The sequence below is a fragment of the Myiozetetes cayanensis genome, unplaced genomic scaffold, assembly GCF_022539395.1.
Source record: "Myiozetetes cayanensis isolate MyiCay16 unplaced genomic scaffold, myiCay2020 scf1, whole genome shotgun sequence".
NCBI lineage: Eukaryota > Metazoa > Chordata > Aves > Passeriformes > Tyrannidae > Myiozetetes > Myiozetetes cayanensis.
In genome coordinates, this window is record NW_026086604.1 from 122,680,032 (window position 1) to 122,701,299 (window position 21,268).

The 21,268-nt window shown below is 36.0% G+C and overlaps 1 protein-coding gene across 6 annotated transcripts in view; it reads left to right on the forward strand.

The window, feature by feature from the left end:
- Positions 1 to 21,268, forward strand: part of DGKB (diacylglycerol kinase beta) — a 337,929-nt gene that overhangs the window by 137,683 nt on the left and 178,978 nt on the right. For all 6 annotated transcript variants that reach the window (XM_050332620.1, XM_050332627.1, XM_050332611.1 and 3 more), the window contains 3 exons: positions 1,711 to 1,796; positions 4,004 to 4,093; positions 6,411 to 6,571. In XM_050332620.1, coding sequence (XP_050188577.1) covers positions 1,711 to 1,796; positions 4,004 to 4,093; positions 6,411 to 6,571 — 337 coding nt within the window. The remainder of the gene's footprint in view (positions 1 to 1,710; positions 1,797 to 4,003; positions 4,094 to 6,410; positions 6,572 to 21,268) is intronic.

Sequence of the window (21,268 nt, forward strand, 5' to 3'; positions counted from 1 at the left end):
AGGGCATAACTCAGTGCCTACTCTTACAGCGGTAGGAGGTGACTTCAGCAGAGGGTCTTTCAGCACAGATGCTTATCAGAAGGTATGTTCCCCAAGTGTACCCAGTCAGATTTGACACATGACATTTTGGATCAGAAGAGATCCTATAGCACTTCTCCTACAGATGTGTGAAGTGGAATGTAAGAGGTGAGAAGGGTAAAGCAGACTTTAATGCAGGGCCAGTAAGCATCCTTCAGGCATTGTACTTGACACTTGAAACTGCCTAAGAGCTCTTCTGAGCAGAGAAAATTAGAAAGAGTGGGACATGTGTTGGGCTTATTTCTACGTAGCTTTGCTAACCTTGGAATTCTGGTCCAAAACTAATAGAACAAGAAGTTGTCCTGTCATCTTCTACATTACAATTATGTAAACTTTTTGATCATTGTACTTTTCATTTCCTTCTCCCTTCCTCGCTTTTTTACTCTGCAGTTTTTCATATGTTCTTGATTTTATCAAGAGACCTAAAAGAATTTATAGAACTTCCTAGGGACAGGAACTCCATTCCCTGTGAAGCATTGAAGTTTCATAAGGAAAAAAGTATGAATTAAACACTTGCAAGATATTGTGTATATTTATTCACATTTAGGAATTTTTAACAATATATTAGTTAGGCATTTATTAGGAGATTGCAAACTGGAAATCAGCTCTGGTCAGTAGAATATAGAATATGCATTAAGATATTTGTTACAGTAATGAATAGAAGGTATGTGAATATACAGACGTGCACTCACACGCACAGAGTAATTCAACAAAATTACTGGAAGTTTTCTGTCTAGTCACAAATTATTTGTGAGGACCAATTTCAGCATGTGCCAAAAACTATCCTGAAAAGATGTTTTCAAATTTAAATTATTGCAATTTAGGATTGTTTTAATATATCCTCACTTTTCAGCATTATGGCACATTAGTATTGAATTAAGGGGATAATGAGGTGGTGATACTCAATGGATATGCAAGCAGAAATAGCCAGGCAAATACTACCAAAGATACTTTACTTTTAAAATATGGTTTGTAGGATGATGAAGGGGGTGTATTATTCTGATGCTTTCTCATTTTGTATCAAACAACGATGCAAAGTTGTTTATACCAACTGCAAAATGTTCAATTTAATATGCAGTAGTATACTACCAGAAATACAATGTTTTCGTATACTTTTATATGTAGAACTTCATAAGGAAATGTTATGGCTAATACATTTAGACAACTTAGACTTTTCTATCTTGAGACTGGATGTGGCACTGAGTGCCATGATCTAGTAATCACAGTGGGATTGGATCAAGGGTTGGGCTTGATGATCTCGGAGGTCTCTTCCAACCCAGTTGATTCTATGATTCTATGATTTACAGCTAGGTGAACAGATAATATTTTCTGACAATACTTTCAAACAAGATTTGAACTGAGACAAAGCTTTGGATTAATTATCAGGTCCAAAAGGTTTCTTGTATAAGTGTACCTTAATAACCCTTGAATTATCAATTTTTATTGAAATTTTTCAGGTAATGCAATGTTAGATTTTATTTGTCTAAAAAAATGAATGCATGAGCAGAATTTATTACTATTTCAAGTGTTCACTTGCCATTTAATATTATATTAAATGTCTTAAGCCATAAAATGTTTGCATAATGTACAATGTATTTATCATAATTGGATATCTTCATTTACTGTTTCTAGGTTAAATTTTTTCCGAGATGTTGCTGAGTTCAGAGTACTAGCATGTGGTGGAGATGGAACAGTAGGCTGGATTTTGGACTGCATAGGTAATCTCTAGCATTTGCATAGTTTTGGTTGACTCGTGTCTTTCATTTTAATGTTCTTCCTTATATACCAATGTGTAGATACAGCTATTTCAAACAAGAGCTTGTTCATTTAAATTTCTGAAATGCATTATTTTGGGACATGATTATTTTAAAGGATATTCAAATTGAGAAAGATATTCAAAATTTCTAGAAGTCCGGTGTTTGTAGTGCTCTGGGTTCCCTGAAAGCAAGAAATTTGAATTAATCTATTCTAATTTAATTTCAAAGTCTATTCTGCAATTGAATCAAATCTAAGGTGTTTTAAGACAATTTACCATAGCTCAGTTGTTTTTTCACTTACCAAATTTTTGTCTATGTTCATTATCCTATAATAGAGATAATGTAGTAAGAGATGCTTCAGCTTTGGAGTTCTTTCAGTCAATTGTGTGCAAAGTCCTGTGGACAAATCATTAGGAAAGCCCAGAAGTCAAGGTATTACAGACTTAAACTTCTCAAAGTTTATTAAAGAGAATGTCTTTTCACATAATTTATTTGGTGTTAGAAAGGCTGCAGAGAAAAAAATTGGGCTGAAGAGAGCTCAAAAGACACAATTGAAAGTTTATCTACAGAGTGTAAAAAAGTGTGTGTTTTGGGGGAGAGGACCAGGAAACCTTTTAAAAGTTCATTGAAAAGTAAAACTGATGCCATGAAAGAATGAGAACAAAGGCATATTTCTAAACTTGGTTGGAGAAAAAAAATCTTTTTGCAAATGCAAGCTACTGATTATAACTCTAAAGTAGCATTCAGAGCCATAAATCAATATACATAAATATCAGGTGTATTGCCTAAATTTGGAAGGAGTGAAGTTTTGCAGCTCTTAATTGTGTCATCACCTTTTTCATGAGGTTTAAAATGGAGTTACTTTCTCTTTCATTGACATTATTTAGAAAAAAATACTTCCTTTTTTCTTTGTAACTTACTATCTTCTGCAGCAATTTTTGTGTTACAGAACAAAGAAGTTTTTTGGGGGATCCAGGATTCATCTGTTTCATAGGTGCTGGAAATAGATTTTCAATGCTGCCTTTTATGGAGCAAAAGCACTTTAGCATATTAAGAAAGCACCTACTTCTAGGTCCTTTATAGTCTGGTCCTCCTAGCTCTCCTGATATACAAAGAGTCTTAGCTGAAAATAAAGAAGAAGGAGGTAGGGAAGAGAAGGAAGGGAGGTAGGGAGGAAGGAAGAATTCTCATCAGTTTGAGATTTTTAAATATTTTTTTTAAAATTTGTAATAATATTTAATTCTTTTAAAGATTTTCAGTACAGTGATATTGTGAATGTTAAATCTTTTTAAAGTATTGATAAATATCAAGATGTCCCTACTATATCCATTTTATAGATAAATTCCTGCTGATTATGATGATGATCATGAATGAAATAACTGATTGTTTGATTAATTGAGTATAACTTTTAAACTAGACATGCTATTTGTTTGACAAATTTTATATCTGAAATATTATACCTGGGGCATAGCTCTCCTAATTCCAGTGTTTCAGAAAGAAATTTACACTTCTTGATGATGGTTTTTTCACTGGATCTCGAACAGAGATCCTTGGGCTTAAAATGCTACAAAAATATCAGTAAAGACTGAAAAGATGCTACAGATTTATGCATTTCAAAACATTGCTTATTAAGTACAAAATAGACTTGATCAGATAGATCAGTGCTCATTTTGAATAGCAAGTTTAATTCCTGATGGGCAAACCCAACTAAGCCCTGGTGTTAGTTCCAAGGACTTCTTGGTAATGGTGCTCATGTGTAGACACAAATCCAGGTGAATACATGGTTAAACAAAGATTTGGTCACCCAAATTAAAAATTACAAGGTTCACCTCATTATTCATGCCCTTAACTTTTAATCTTTTGCATTCATAGCTGGGAATGGCAGAGCTGAGAACAAGAGAGAGCACACCATATTCAGTCTTGGAAAGCTCTTGAGTATCATTACTTATGAATGCTTATCACATCTATGGGTTACAAAAATCCTTTTGATAACTAGTAAATTAGGATTAAGGACTGAATATTGGCTGGAGAAGGGGCTGCATAATGGACTGGTTTGGTAAAATGCTCATTGCTGATCAGGCAACATAATTTCATACACAAAAAGTGTCTTTCACTAAAACAAAACCTAACACAGTTCCTTAGTTGTGTTTTTCCTTCTTTATTCACAGAGAAAGCGAACTTGATTAAGCATCCTCCAGTTGCTATACTGCCTCTTGGGACTGGCAATGATTTAGCAAGGTGTCTGAGATGGGGAGGAGGTAAACACAAATTAAAATACAATGTATTATGGAGTAAAAGGGAAAAAAATAACTTTCCCATCCAAGTCTACATTTGGATTTCTTTTTTATGAACCATTATCACCTTTCCTCTTTTTGGAATTAGCTGTTTTTAAATGTTGTATAGATATATAAAATATTAAAGGTTTTATAATGGTGTAATCACTCTTCACACCTTGTTTGTAGCTTCTGTTGACACCAAAAAGGCTCCAAGGTGTAATGAGAGTACTGTATAGATGTTTGGTTGGCTTTTACCATCTGTATTGCAGTTATTGTTTTGATCAATACCTTATAAAGGGAGTAGTCTTAAATGGATTATAATTGGGACTGTTCTGAAAGGGTTACTGAGGACAGCTAATAATAGGTTTGTAGTGGTCTCGTCTTTTTTTAATATTTAAAAATATTAAATGAAAAATGTGTCTCAGCCTAGGACTAGTTCCTTTGGTCCAGACCCTTTCTGTTCTACAGAAGATTCCAGACAATAAGTGCTGTGGTGCTATTTAGCAGGAAATTAGAAGGCGAAGAATGCTGAAAGAAGAATATATATACAGTCAAACCTTTAATACCCTTTGCATCCTTTCCTGGATGTGTGGAGCTTTACTCTCAGCTCTTCCAATAACTTCTTTCCATGCAGAATTTGCATTACAGGATAACTTGAAGGAGACACAAGGAAGAAAGACTTAGGCAAGACTCAATCTGTGGTGAAAGCATATCATTTTATGGGCTCGTAGCCAGATCTATTTCAGGTCTTGGTTGTTTCAGTCGAGATATTTTGTATTTGGAACTTTGCTGTTTATCTGAAAGTTCTCAGCCTTTGCAGATATCTTACTACTTCTGTCTCATCCAAATTTCTTTTCTAAATGTATGCCTTGTTACCAGAGAGTCTTTTGCAAATTCTCAGTAGTTTTCATTCTATAGAACTTCTCTGTTAACCAAAATGTTCTATCAAGTCTGTTGAGGTCCTCCTTTATTTTCTCTGTCATAACTTGATTGTTTACATTCTCATAGTCTTGGGGAGAAAAAAAAAGGAAAACAAACAAGCCAAAACCCAATCAAATCAGCCTTGCATCACTTTCTCAATAGTTCATAGACCAGTCACAGAATAATCAGGTTCCCTAGTCCAATCTCCTGTTCTAAGCAGGGGCAGCTATGAGAGCATTTGATTACATTAGTCGGGAGCTGTTCCTCCATTCACTTTTATTTATGTTCTAAATGATTCCATTTGGACTGTTAAAATTGTTAAAATATTCTGGCTTTCATCATTCTTTGCCCAGTTGCTTTTTGGTAAACAATAGCATAATACAGATCTTCTGGAACTTCCATAGATGGGAGGGAAGTCAGGGCTTCCAGAAAATAAATTGCTGGTGAGTGATCTCAAGAATACAGACATGGAATTGTGCATGCTGCTGTTATGCAGTGGTTAGCAGTAACTAGCAAAAGCGTATTATACCACCATAAAGAAATGTATCAGCAGTGGGTTTTGAGCAAGGAGGATTTCAATGGTTTTGCCTGCTAAAGCTGTTAATGATCCAGGATGTACATACTGCTTGAATATGAAAATTTTTCTTATTGTTTGAAGAAGGAATGAATCCACTGATCTTAGTTATCTATTACAAAGTCATTTGGTCTGAATAGTATATAGAGCTGATAGTCACAGTAAAATCCCACATGCTTGTTGTGTGTACTCAGGTGTGTGCAAACAAGTTTTCTACTCAGTTTAAGTATACAATGTAGTGAATACTACTACTAGTGAATTCCACATGAGTGCTTTTTGGCAAGACAGAGTAAGATTTCTCTACAGAGCAGGATGAAACTCATTAAAAAGTTGTTGAAGTATAGAAAATGTTATTTTTGCTGATAAGTCATTAGTTATGGATTTGAAATTTTGGATTTGTTATGCTAGACCACACTGAAACAATCCATAAAAAATAGTAGATAGCTTTTAACCTTTCAGTTCTTCCTCATGCTTTCATCAGACAAACCTTAGCCTTGTATTTGTACACCTTTTAGTGGAAAGTGCTGGAAAATTGTCAATACTTTAAGTACAATCCTACTTTTGATGTCTTGTATGCATAGTTTTCATTTTTCTAGTCATAGAATCATAGAATAGCTTAGGTTGGAAGGGTCCTTTAAAGGTTAGTTATCTACTCCAACCACCACCCCCCCTGCAATGAGCAAGGACATCTTCAATTAAATCAGGTTGCTTAGAGACCTGTCCAACCAGTTATCTAGAAAGAGAAAGAAAATGTAATGAAATTTTATTATTCTTGATTAAATACCTGGTTTTATGTTTTGCTAGGTTATGAAGGTGAGAATTTGATGAAGATCTTAAAAGACATTGAGAACAGCTCAGAGATTTTACTGGACAGGTGGAAATTTGAAGTAATGCCCAATGATAAAGACGAGAAAGGAGACCCAGTGCCTTACAACATCATCAATAACTACTTTTCTATTGGTGTGGTAAGACTTACACTTATCCTTAACTGATTTTCTTTTTCTGTTTTGAATAAATATTTGCATCACATGTCTTCAAATGAAGAATTGTTAGCTACAGATCATTTATAGTGTTGTTTTGCTAGTGAAATGAATACATAGATGACTGACAGCAATTTGCATAAATTTACTTCCTCACATTCAAACCAGAACTATTTTTCAGGACTGTCTACCTTCCCATTTATATAGAAGATATTTGTATTGTTCTTAATGGTTTATGAGCAGCCATAGCACTAAATTTATATTGTCATTTTGAAGGTCCTGTAAAAATATAAAGGAAAAACTAATCACTTAATAAGAACTCTAAGCAAACTTTTCCATTAATATTTACATAATCCAAACTGTTTAAAAGAACAGTTGCATTCTTTATTCCTTTACGGTAGTTTTAAATAATAAAATAAAATAATAACACAAAAAAGCCACAAAAAACCCACCCCACACATGGCTTCTTAGTTCTGTCTTATAAGGATATTCACAGCTTGAATTAATTAGGAGGAAAAGGGGTTTAAGCACCTCTTCATTTATGAGGAACTGCATCTCTGGTTTGTGAATCTTTATGGTTTTCTGTTATATGTACTATCTACATTTCTTAATGTTAGCATGAATTTCTTTATTCATATTTGACTTTTAATTTGTTGTTAATTTCAGATACTATTCTGAAGAACCATTACTTCATATCTCATTTGGGTTTTTCCTAGGCAATTCTTCTTGCCTACATGCAGAAATTTACACCCAAATGGATTACACTGCCTTAATTTTTACTGTTTCTCCAAGGCACTGTGAAAACTATCGGTGACCTACAACATATTGTACATTGCCTCATAGATTCCTGCCAAATAATAAGCACAGTCTCTAATCCAACATGAATAGAACCTGCTGTATGAATTTTGTAACAGTATGGCAGAAATTGTATTTAATAATAAACAATCTAAATGTATGCTTAGAAAGGCCAGGAAAGTAAAACTGAATAACGCTGTGCTTGACATGAGGCTCTTAGTGCTTTAGGACCATAATTCAGGTGGGAAGGGATTGCAGAAAGTCATTAGTTCTAAGCGGGGTGAGCTATGAGAGCAGATCACATTGCTCAGGGCATTATCCATTTAGGTCTTAAAAGCCTCCAAGGATGGAGATGGCACAACATCTCTTAGCAACCTGTTGGGGTGCTTGACTATTCTTATGATGAAGATTTTTTTCCCCATATCCTGTCTGAATCTCTCATTTCAACATAAATTATGTGTCTCCCTTCCTCCTATTACATGCCACTGTGAAGAGTCTGGCCTTTTCATCTTGATAGCCTCCTCATAGGTACGTACAGGCTGTTAGATCTGCCCGAAGCTGGCTCTTCTAACCTCTGATCCACCTCATCCAGCCACTCGATTTTCTTTAATGTTTTTCCAGCAATCAAGACCATAATGTCCCAACTTGAATACAAGAATGCTGGGAGAGGCAGTGTTCAAAACCTTACTGAATTGAGCGTGGCATCCACCGCTCTCCCCTCATCTACCAATCCAGTTGTTTTTAACATAGGCAGCAATCAGAATTAAATTTACCCATTGGAAGGAAAATGATATGCTAAGTTGAAAAGGAATGTGGAGACAGTAGCATATGTATGTGAAAAGTTTGATTAGTATGTTCAAGCTGAACAAGACAATTTTTTCTGTAGCAGTCTCAAAGCTCTGATATGTGCATAAGTACTGCACTATGTCTAAGTACAGGGAAAAAACTAAGATGTAGTAGGTGAATGACTATGTGTAATGTTCAACCTGATGAAAGCACAAAGCACAGAAGTACCATAAAAGTGTAAGCCAAGCTGTGTGTCAGTTTCAAAGCAGGAGCTAGAAAACTTCTAAGAGCAATGTAGAATAAGATAAAGATTTTTCGAGTGCTCACATCCATCATTCTGTCAGGATGGCAAGATACCAGGAGAGAAGTTCCATCTGCTTCCTAATAATACTGGAGTCACTGAAGGAAGCTAAGTATCCAAGAAAAAAGCCTGCATTAAATCATATTTGCTTTAAAAAACAAAAGCATCACCTCCAAGAAAACCTAACCAATCCAAAAAACCTCTGCAAGAATATAGTAGGTTCATCTGAAAATGGAAGCTTGTCTTGGAAAGCCACAGATTTGGTGAGCTGGAAAACAAAACTGGTAATATTAGAGGACAAATAAGCAGGCATGATAGAGACAGGAAACATTAGGCCACCTGTCAGACCGTGACAAGTTCAGTTACTTTGGAAGAGATCGCATTTGTTTTGGAGAAAATAAAAAAAATTATTTTCCCTGTGATTTATATGACCAGCTTTAATAGTGATACATTCATGCACTAGTTTGATATTATCCCAGTGATCATCAAAGACAGAGTTCAGTAATGTGAGTCTTGTGTTATCACAGACTGTATATCTTGGGTTTTCCATTTCTGCAGTTGCTTCAGTAGTGGAAATTCAGTTCTACCACTTCATTTGGCCAACTTGCTGTTGTTATAAATTATCAGAGGGAGTGTGTGTGTGTAGACAGAGTATATTATTGCATATAGTATTTGTCATGGTTAGCCTTTTCCCTATGGATAAAGCAGTATAGCTCTCACTGCTTTATTCAAGAACTTACCATTAGTGGTGGCTCAAAATGTATTTGTGGACAGTTGCTTTGGATAAGCTTGTGTAATGTAATACCCCTGCACATCTTTATTTTATCCTAGCTATTTTCCACATCTGTATCTCAGGCCTGTAAAACGAACAAACAAAAAATAAGCAAACACTTCCCAACTCATTTATAAGGCATGCTATCTTAGAATAGAGAAATATTTTCATAAAATTCAGTAATAACTCTTCAGTTCAATGCTTGAAATTGACCCCTCATAAAACAAAGAAACCAAAAAAACCCCAAGCAAACAAAATAATTATCAAACCAAACTCCCATATGCTCATGACTGTATGCCATTGTTACTCAAAAAATGAGAGGAAAAAGTGGATATAGATACCCCCAAAACAAACTCCTATTTTTGAAAACAATTGCTTACAAGGCTACTTTCAGATCTTGCCAGAATTGAACCATTTTCTTCTGTTATGCAGTGATACCAAAGCATAAATGTGCATTGGGCTGATTGGGCTCCCCAGGGAAGTAGTCACAGCACCAAGCCTGACAGAGTTCAAGAAGCACCTGTACAATACTCTTGGGAACATGGTGTCACTCTTGGAGATGGTCCTGTGCAGGGATAGGTGTTGGACTTGATGATCCTTGTGGGTCCCTTCCAACTCAGCGCATTCTGTGACTCTGTGATTCTCTGATATATTTGGAGCACGTGTCCTATGAGGAGTGGCTGTTTAGCCTGGAGAAAAGGAGGCTCAGGAGTGACCTTATCACCCTCTACAACTACCTGCAAGGAGGTTGTAGCCAGGTGGGGGATGGCCTCTTCTCCCAGGCAACCAGTGACAGGACAAGAGGACATGGCTTCAAGATGAGCAAGGGGAGGTTTAGGTTGGGCATTAGGAAGAATTTCACAGAAAGGGTGATCAGACATTGAAATGGGCTGTCCACGGAGGTGGTGGAGTCATCGTCCCTGGAGGTGTTTAAGGAAAGACGTGGCACTTAGTGCCATGATCTATTTGACATGGTGGTGTTTGGTCATAGGTTGGACTCAATGATCTCAGAGGTCTTTTCCAACCCAATGGGTTGTGTGATAAAATTGATGAGCATATATTATCTGAAATTTACAATATATTCAATGAAGTTCATGATATATTCCGTGAAATTCACAATAAGCAAAGAACATGGTGAAATAATCATTTGCTGACTGAGACCTGAGCAGCAGCCATGGAAGATGAGTGACCAGTAGACAGTGAGGCAAACTCTCACTTAAATACAAAAACCGGGAAGACATTGTAACATTCTTTATTACCTTGAGAAGGACTTCCATCTGCACTGTTAGCAAACCCCATACTGGCATGGTCAAAAATTTTATATGCTGCTAGGATGTGTAGAAACAGTTCTTTTAAGCTTAGGGATAAGTAGCTTAGTTGTTAAGCAATTTTAGTTAGATAATAATCACTTGAAGTGACTGTCAAGGCTTTTCATCTCTTATTGGGAAGTTATTAAAGGCTATCCAATATGTAGGGGAGGTATAATGCTTATTTTTAGTGCTTCTCAAATGATTGCCTCAAAGTGAGACAAAGTGGGTATTTTGATAACTCGGAGAATGCCTCATTAAATGTTCCATTGTAATTAAACATTAGAAATCTTCACTTTCACTAAATGCCTGGTTGAAAAGAGGGGAAGGGGGAAGAAGCCATCTTACATACTTAGGGATAGGAAAAATATGTGAAAGAGCAAAATATCTATGCTTTCTGTGCTTTCTCTTCAAAGTGAATATTCAAGAGAAATGATTCAGTGTTTCTCTCTACCAGCACCACCTTCTAATAATTGAGAGGGGCAGTAGAACCACAGGAGTCCTAGGAACAAGCCACAGACAAGCAGGATGCATGATGGAGACAGAGTTGTGTAGGCAAAATCACAGTGGAGGTTTAGGGTTTGAATTAATTTATTAAAAGTTAGGAAATACTATGAGTAGACTAAAGTCTACTCACTCATACTCTTTTTTAAAAATCCTTTTTAATAACTTCCTTCTACTTGGGTTATTCAATAAAAGGACCTGGAAAATTGCTCAAAAAGTCCTAATTTTCTAAGTGTGGGCATATTTTCAGTATTGTAACTGCTACACATTCATGGAAGGGGAAAAAAAAAAACAACCAAACTAAAAACCCCAGAGAAATCAGGCAAAAACTATAATGAAGTTCTTTTAAAAATATCTCATTATGATTTGGTATCTCATAATTAACAATTTTTATTCTTAAAGAGAGGTGAGTTCTTCAGAGGCTCCTCCTTTAGTGGTGCAAATAGCTGTAGGCCAAGCCAAAGGCACAGTTGTAGTCATCTGAGAACCAAGCATCATTCTGCTGCAGCCAACTTAGCTAGACCCTGATTTTTTTTCATTTATTACACAAACAGCTTAAAAATATTAAATAAAAAACCAATCATTGTTCTCAGATAATGGCTTATCTAAAAAAAAGGCTAAAATTTTTTTGACCAAATAATTCATCTATTTCCCATTGACTTCCTTTATAGTTACTAATAACACTTTGCATTGCTTTCTATTTTGTGGGTAATAATGCTGAAAGAAACTATGAATAGATCTTAAGATGAGAGTCCTAAAGTAGGTTTCCCAGAAGCAAGCATAATTTTGAATTTATTGTTCTGTCACTGAATTAGCTTAAGAGTTTAGCCTTTATGGAGCCAAAATTAGGTCGACATGAATCAGTACTGAAGATCTTTAACCATAAACATTTTCTTTCTGTTTTCTTTAATTGTTTTACCTTTTAAATACATTATAAATTTGTCTGATGTTAATCGGAGATAAACTTTTAACAACACTGTTTAACTATCATTTGAATTTTTTGTAACTACATGGGGTATTACAGAGCATATGCTGCTAAACCTCTTGCAGTTCTGTAATTAGAGTGTCGGAGCATCATAAACTGAACTTGCAAACATCTGCATTGTCTTTTAGTACAAGTCCATATGGAAAGAAATATTACTGTGATAGATTTTAAGGCAATTTATACTAGATAGTGGCACAGTGCAACCTTCTCTATGCTAAAACAGCAGATACCGTTCTAAAATGAAGGTAGGCCTTACTGGTGTCAGGGCAGTATTCAAGGTGTGAGAGAAAACCAAGAGCCATGGTTCTGAGTGGTGTTTCCAGATGGCAGCTCTAAAGGTTATACTAGAGATCATTGTATATCTTTATGTTTAACTAGTAATGTTCTGTATGAATGACTGATTAGGTAACTCTCTGATTTTCATCTCTATTTTCTTCCTCTTGGGACAGATTCCATGAAAATTTTAAACTAGCTTATATTTTTGACCACATTATATAGCTGTTATGTATGTATGTTATGTATGTAGCTGTTATGTAAAGAACATACATAGTCTCTCTGTTCACACTGAGGTGGATTGCCTAATGTTCTGTCCAGGAGGACTGCAAGGTTTGCTGTCTCTTAGGAAAGCAGCAGAGTTCCCTAGAGGCTTACATTCTTTGTAGATCCAGAATTGCTTCTCCCTTGTCTAGACTGATCACCTGAATACATGCTTTAGGGTAAACCTACTTGGGATCTTTGCTATTGCTCCTCTTTCACTTACATATGCTGAAGAGTCGTTGTCAGCGGAGTCAAACTCCCTAGGAAGCTTAAAGCTGTAGCTGATTTCATTCAGACTATCTCATTTGCATGAGGTATTTAAGATATGGAAAACATCTTATCTGTCTACTTACTGAGACAGGATTTAAATAAGAATCTTCCAGCCTCCCTTCAGCTGAAAATTTAAATACGTGGTGCAAACACATACACAAGAACATATTGGAGGGAAAAAAAGGAGTGGAATGCTCTAGGACAGTAATTAAGACAGTAACCTGGAAGAGAACAGGGATATCCAGATTCCTGTTCCATCTGTTGTTTTTGTCCATTTGATTAACTTGTACATGGCAATTCAGAAACTTGCATCACTAAGAATGACTGCTTTCTAATATCAATAGGTAGAGAATTGTAATGCAAAAACTGAACTTATGGAAGTAGAACATCTCAGTCTTTCATTCAGTCTTTACAACATGTGATAATTTATTTCATAGCAATATGGTGATATTCTCACTTGGATGATCTACAATAAAATATTTTTTGTGAATGTTTTTAGAATAACACAGTAAAGGTATCTGAATGTGCCTGGAAATGTTCTTTAAGTTCTTCAAGAAACAAGTCAGTACTATATGCTGGTTTAATAAAAAAACCAAGCAGTTATTTAAGTAGAGGGGAAACTTCTTTAATACTAGTAAGTAGTACTACCATCAGGATGTGTTCTCTGAAGAATTATTTTCACAAAGTAGCAAAGGTCTAAGACAAAGACAAGTGTACTTTTGTGACACCTAATATGTTACTATCCAAATGCACTATCAAATAGATATTTGCATGGTCATGACTTAATATACTTGTCTTAACCAGTCACTAAGAGCCTCTTATTCTGCCAGTAGAGAAAAATATGAGTTCTTAATTCTCTTAATCATAAATTTGAACTTGTTAGGGGTCTGCTTCCCCATACTCTGTCATCAACCTCCACTTCCATTAAATCACCATTATTTTTTTTTCAAGACTGGGAAAAAAAAAAGAAAAATCTTCCATAGAAGCCATATTTTTTGCTTTTCCTGGGAAAGAAAATTTCGTTAGCATTAATAGAACTTTGACTATCAGAATTTTTAGTCTCAAATACTGGAGTCTTAAGTAGGGTTGTTCCTCTAACTGACTATGTAGTCCCATAATCTTTTATTTTCTATGTAATTTTATTATCTATGCTATTTTAGGGTATATTTATTACTACAAGAAAAAGGAGTTTATTATGGTATATAATATTTAAAACTAGGAACAAATTTTAGTTTTATAGTGGGCCCATATTTTGGAATTTCAAAGCCTCAAAGCATTTTGGTGTTCATGGCGGTTAAAAGGAATTTTTTTCCCCCTCTAGGAAAATGTCATAAGGACATTTGCTGATTCAGTGCAGAATTTAAGCACATGAACATTTTAACACTAATTCAATGTGACATTTAAGTATGTGTTTAAACTTTCCTGATCTAACGAAGCAGTTAAATACTTGGTTAATTTTTTAAGCATTTTCTGCATTTTCATTAATATGGCTCGACAAATGCACATGTTAAATTCTGGGCATTTGGTATAAGCTCATTAATTACTGAAGTGGGATTTGTAGGTATACAAAACTAAAAATCATGTTTATTGGTTTGCTGAACTAATATGAACATAAACACATGCCTAAGTGATTTTGTGAATCCTAATCATCACTTAGAATGTGCTAATGGAATGCTGTGATATATTACATTATTTCTGTGCCAAAGAGGGAAAGAACACCTAGTAATAAACAGCATTATTGCTTTGTAATCCAAATCACTTCTTTTTTTCCTGAAAAAAGGGTTAAGAAAATGAACAGTTCATCCATGTGTGAATGCAAATGTAATATTAAAAGATTCATATTGATATTGAGTATGTCATAGCCTTAGTCTTGTAGCCAGATGTGTAAAAGTGTTTTTTCTGTCTGTGGAGAGAATTCTGCTCTCTTTGAGAAGGATTGTGTTCAGAAGAAATTCAATCTCAGATTTAAAATACTGTCATATTGAGAAGTCATCGGTAGTTCAATGTATCATTATCTTCTTTAATTTCTTCACATTGCTAATTTTTGCTAATTAGTTATTCTTGCAGGTTTTTACTACTTGCTCGTTTGAATACTCTTTAGTCCTTTCAGCTTTATTGCTATTGAAATTCTTATGCAGAAATTTTGGACACAATACATGGCAAATAAGATACCGTAGGGTTTTTGTTGCAGGGGGTTATTTTTTCTGTATGGCAGAAATCCACAAGCATATACCGTGAGCCACGTAAACCTAGATCTGTGGAATAATTAATAAATAAGAAGCAATAAAAGCCTGTCTGAAGGTTTCCTCTTGCAAATGTGCTGTGATATTTTCCTGGACATGGAGAATGTGAATTCCATAACTAGAATAAAACTATTTATCCTTAGAGTTGGTAATAGCTATATTGCAATGCTGCTGGTGGTGTTTCCTGTCAGCTTGTTTCCATCCACCCCTATAGATTTAGTTTACCTTCTAAATCCCTCTTGCCATCATAGCCTTTTACCATTCATGAGGTGTATCAGGATACCCTCACAAGAGGGTTTCACTGTACCACATGGAATGTGTAAGATACTTTCATGCAGAGAACCAAAGTTTTATACTTTATTCTACTAGATAATGAGACTTACTACTACCAAACAAACAAACAAACAAAAACCCAAAAAAACACACAAAAACACAAAAACAAACAAACAAAAAAAGATTTCCAGAGATACCCTTTATTCTATTTTATATAATAATAATAATGGCCAGTCTTCGCGAGCGAAGATCCGGGGAAGGTCTTTCCACCTTCCAGCCTGCGCATTGGATTTTTTAGGTGAGACACAGTGTGCGCGGAACTGAGCCCACCCTTTAATCCTAAGGTTCATCTGCCGGGGCCAAGCGAGCTTGGACGGTGGCAGCGAGGTCCTTAGGACGTAGGTGGGTTGCCTTTAAGGGCTGACGAGCCCCACCTGCCCGGGAGTGGCCCTGACCGGGAATCGAACCCGGGTCTCCGCGGTGATAGCGCGGCGCCTTTACCACTGGACCACCAGGGGCTCCTCTATTTTATATAAGTACAAAGAAACTGACAAACTTAGATTATTCTTCCTGTTTGCTTGGTTATTTATTTTTATTTTAATGGCCAAGTGTAAAGGTATGGCAGTCTGTGCTGGCACTTTCTGAAAATATATATGTATATCATATAGATTTATTAAGATTTGTGTGTGTGAGATTTCCCTTGCAGTGCAGTAAGAATACTGAGGTTTGTGCTGAATTCACTGTAGGTTTTGTCAGGTTCAGTGAAAATACATTTCTGTGGGCTATATTTAAAGTAGCAAGTAATTTTGCTCAGTAGGAGTGTAGCAAATGATGCTGAGTCCCTTCTGTCTACAAAACATGCAGTTTGGGAGTCTTAATTCAAACTGGATATAGTCTGTTCCCCTGCTGTGAACTCTCCTAAACCTGCTCATCCTAAAGTGACCTAAATGACTATCACTGGTTTGGACTATGTGTCCCCATATTATGGGAGAAGCACAGTGGCCACAATAAATGTGTTATCTTCCTAAGATACCTGGCTGAGATAGTCCTTGCTTAAAAAAGAATCACAGGAAATAGGAATAATTAAGAGATTTCCTTTAAAATTTAGTTGCTGCTCCAACAGTTTTGCAATAAACTTGAAAGGGTCACATAGGTGTACAGTGTGTCTAACTTTGACCTACCATATACCCCTTCTATTTTCCCATGTAGATATTTTTCTTTTGTCAGTTTAGGTATTTGAGTCTCAGTTAACTTCTCATAATGAGATGAGAACAATGCTGAATGCCTTGTACTAAGAAAGGCTCCCTTGTTTTAGATTTATGAGTATCTCATGCACTTGCTGTCATTTACTACGTATTCCTGTCATAAAATTATTCTGGTGTGGAAAGTGACTTGTGTCCTGTAGTCAGTAAAAACTTTAAGAAGAATCATGGAGAGAGTCTTTGGCAGTTACCTATATCCTTCTTTGTAATTTATAAGAGATTTGTAAAATAGAATAATTTCTAGAATTCAGAAGATATATGTTAAATTTAATGATTGGGAAGCATAAATAAAATGCAATTAGGCATTATAAGTAAACAGATACTACAAAGGATATTTTTTGGGAAGAAGTACAGTGACATGAAACTTGCAGATGTTTTGCCATTGCATACCTTAGCTAGTAGAGATTTCAAGTCTTGTATGTTCAGGGATTTTGCTGGGGTTTGTTTTGTTTTGTTGTTTTGGGGTTATGTTGCATTTGAAAAATGGAGGGTCTATAAAGCAGCGTAGTCAACAGTTATTATCCTAAGTAACAGTTGTAAATGAGAGTATATGCCTAAAGACATAATTAATCTGCAGTGAGCTCAGAACAGCTCCTTAGCTAAATGCAACTAAATCAGCTACACAGTGTGTAATTAACTTACAACTATATTAGTCCTAGTACAATATTATTCATTATATATGTAAGTTATTTTCTCCATATGAAATTTGTAATATTCTAAGTAATGATTAAGAGTTGATTATAGTATTTCATTTATATTATCATAATATAATTGTGATGTATGTTCATCTTGTTAATGTTGTTATTCCTAGTTGTTCTTAAAAGAAATGTCAAGGATGTCAGGAAAATATGATGTGAGGGTTTTTTCCCACAGACCAAGAAGCATCTATATTCAAATGACACTGAAATTTTAGTCCGTGTCTAGATTTTGTAATTCTACTTGTTAGTGATGACAGGAATGTATCAAGGAAAGTTAGAAGCCAACAAGACTTTATCCTGAAGAGTAAGGAGAATAAGGTTTAAGGTTGGTCATAAGATTCATTCTGAGCTTAAAGTAGGAAGAAGCTTAGAGGACTGAAAAAATTACTTGAAAAAAAAGGCAGATGTTTTGAAGACATGTGAGGCTACCAATGGAGATAACTTACATCTGGAAAAGGTTTATGAAATGTGCAAGCTGTACAGAACATAAGGTAGCTGTTTGTACACAGATACCTTGTGTGGTGTGGTGGGTTGACCTTGACTGGATGCCAGGTGCCCACCCAGCCACTCTATCACTCCCCTTTCCAGCCGAATAGGGGAGAAAGTAAGATGGAAAACAGCTCGTGGGTACGGATAAGGCAGTTTATTAAAGCAGAAGCCGGGTGAAAGCTTGTGCACGCAAAAGCAAAGTGAAAAATAGCGTGGTTTATTCTCTACTTCCCATCAGCAGTGATGGGTGGCCATTTCTGAGAAGCAGGACTTCAGCACATGGAACGGTTCCTCAGCAGGCAGCCACTGGAGACAAGGACTGCCTGCCTTCCTGCTCATTGCATTAGCTTTTATATCTGAGCTGATGTCATATGGTATGAAATATCCCTTGTCTCCCCTCCCAGGATCTTGCCCTTGACTGAGGAAGGAATGTTACAGTGCTGATGCTGTGCTCAGCAGCAGCCAAAACACCGGTGTGTTATCAACACCCTTCTGGCTACCAATGCAAAGCACAGCACTGTGAGGGCTGCTATGGGGAAATGAACTCCAGCTCAGACAGACCCAATACACCTGGATAAGCTGCAAGACATATGTCTCTGTGTACACATGTAAAGCTATGTGAAAAATAACTCAATTGTAATCATTCTGTTTTCATGTGAGAGTTAATCCTGATATGTGTAAACAAGTTTATGTAAATGAGTTGCTTTACCAACTTCTCCCTGACAACATCATTTACCTTTTTCCCATGCCATTAAAGATCCTGTCTCAGAACTTTACTTTCACAGGTCTGCCAGAGCCCTACTGAGTCTTTTCAAACTGCCTGTCTGTAGCTGAGAGGGACCAAAGAAATCAGAATCATGCTAACTCAAGTGCCCATTGAGGATATGAAGTACAGTTATTTCTGAGAATACAGTATAAAAACCAATCTATTGCAGGAAACAAGGAGATCCATTTTATAGGCATTTTAGATCAAATTAAATGCATATATATTTAATTATATACATTTAAGAAATAAATTCTTAATTAATTGCTTAGAATAAATTATTGTTTAGAAAATTAGCCATTGGATTTTTTTCCTCTGCCTTCTAATTCTGATTGTCTTAGTTTAGAAGAACAGTCCACCTGTTGAGTATATTCAAAATTGCTGTTAGCACTAGAAAATCTATCTGAGATATTGATCCTTTGGGTGCATAATGAGTATGGTATGATGCTATTTTAGTGTGTTTTATGTAGTCATAACTGTTGTGTTCTTGATGCTATGAGGTAGAAAGATAAGTCAAAAAAGAGTAAAAAAGGCATTCTGGACACAGACATAAGTATAAAGAGGACAAATAATCAAACATAGAATTCTGAGATTTAGATGGGCACCTCTGCAGATTTAAAGGAGAAATTTGATGTGTGACTTGCATGTTAAATAGGCACAGGGAATTGTTATTTTGGCATCCACCATACAATCATGTGTATAATACATGTCTGCAGTCAATCTTGAGGCCAGATAGAGATTCTTCTTTAAAATACTCCACAAACACTATTTAGGAAGCAGTTTTTAGTTCTGAGAGATTTGCGTATGTCTGAGAAGAGGTCATGTCACAAAATGTATTAAAATAATAATAGTATATGAGACATTTAAATTATGGGCACTATTGAATTTACATCGTGTGTTATAGAAGGGGAGAATGATCTAAAAATCTCAGAGACCTCAAATTGTCTGCCATTTAGCATTATGTGCATATCTAGAGAGTTGTTAGCTTAATTGATATTCCTGTGGTACAAAAATATTCTTTATATCTCCAGATCTGCATGTTTTCTACATTTTGATGGCAAAGTCCCAAAAGGAACATGATTTAACTAAACTGAAAGTGGGTGGATTTAGCCAAGAAACACTTAGTCTTATGTTCCCATCTGAACCAGGTGGAACTAGAAGCAAATTACTGAACATAAGTTATTCCATGTCCTTACTGGAACAATTTGTACTAAAGAGGCTCTACAGACACATAGCCAAGGAACTCTCCATTCACTATTTGTGATTTTACAGTTTCTTCATTTAAACTGGAGCTCTGAGGGTATAACATAGCAAATTCTTAATTTCTGTGACAATCCCAAGGCTACTTAAGCTTATAAAATGCCAAAGAATGAGTCAGAATTGTTGCCCTTACGCTGTTGTTTTGTGTTACTGGTGATGTCACCGAGGCTGAATGGGTTGATGTGGCACACTGGAGTAAAAGTCATAGGACCATGTATTTTAGTCAGTGCTTTCCAGTGCATCCTGCTAAGCAATCTCACTGTAGAGGATGCTCCCATCAAGGAGCATTGGAAGCACATTGACATGTGCACTTGCACCTTAGTTTAGCACCACCAAGTGACATACTCACTCTTCAGTAACTGTGTAATGTAGACAGAGCACCCCTTCCATGGCAGCCTGTGGTACCATCCCAATGATGAGGCTTCTGCCTGGTGGACTGTCCTTGGTGTTACATGCAGTACTGCTGCAATGGAAAGGCTGTTCGTGCAGCCATTCCAGTCCCTTCACTAATGAAGAAAGAGCTCCTGAGCTGCTGGGTTGTCTAGGTTGTTCACATATGTTCTCCTTGCTTTTCTACTCTAGCTTTTCATGTTTTCCTTTTCACTAGACTCTGTAACTCACGATGTTTCACCTTATAACTTGTGTTGCACCAGGGGAGCTTTAGATTACATATTAAAAAAAATTTATTCACTGAAAGGGTGGTCAGGCTGCCCCAGGAAGTGCTAGAATCACTGTACCTGGAAGGATTCAAAAAATGTGGGGATGTGGCACTTTTAGGGATGTGGTTTAAGGGGTGGATATGGCAGTGCTATATTAAGGGTTGGACTTGATGATCTTAGAGGTCTTTTTCAACCTAGTTCTATGATACAAAAGAACCATTAGAATTGACACCGGTCACTTCAGAACTGATAATGGTATTAGCTATGTACAGTTGCTGTCTAGAGCTGTTATCCTAAAAATTCTTTGCCATGTTTATCCTATATTTAAAAAGTAATTAATCTGTATGTATTGCATGTTACTGCATTACTTCTTTCTTAGGTGTATCTTTGCATTCAAACAAATCAGATGATCCAGAATGCTAAAGGAAATAAATAGCAGAAGTCTTGATATTGTCTGGAGAAGCAGATGTGAATTGGGATTCTCTGGATTTTATATGACTAGTACTTAAGAACAGCAAGGTGCACAGATTATATAGATTCAGCCTTGTCAATCTTGGTCAAAGGAGAAGAACAGAAAATAAGTAAAACACATGGCCTAGGAAGCCAATTCTGATGCATACAGGACTTGTCTAAATTACCCCATCATTCTGATTGTTTTGTGAAGTAGTAGGAAAAAGATCTGCTGCCTTGCATCAGTAATATCCCAAAGCTGGTGACTAAGAGAACTTCTGTTGCCATTCTTCCACCTTGGGCAAACTCCATGTCAAAGAGGATGATG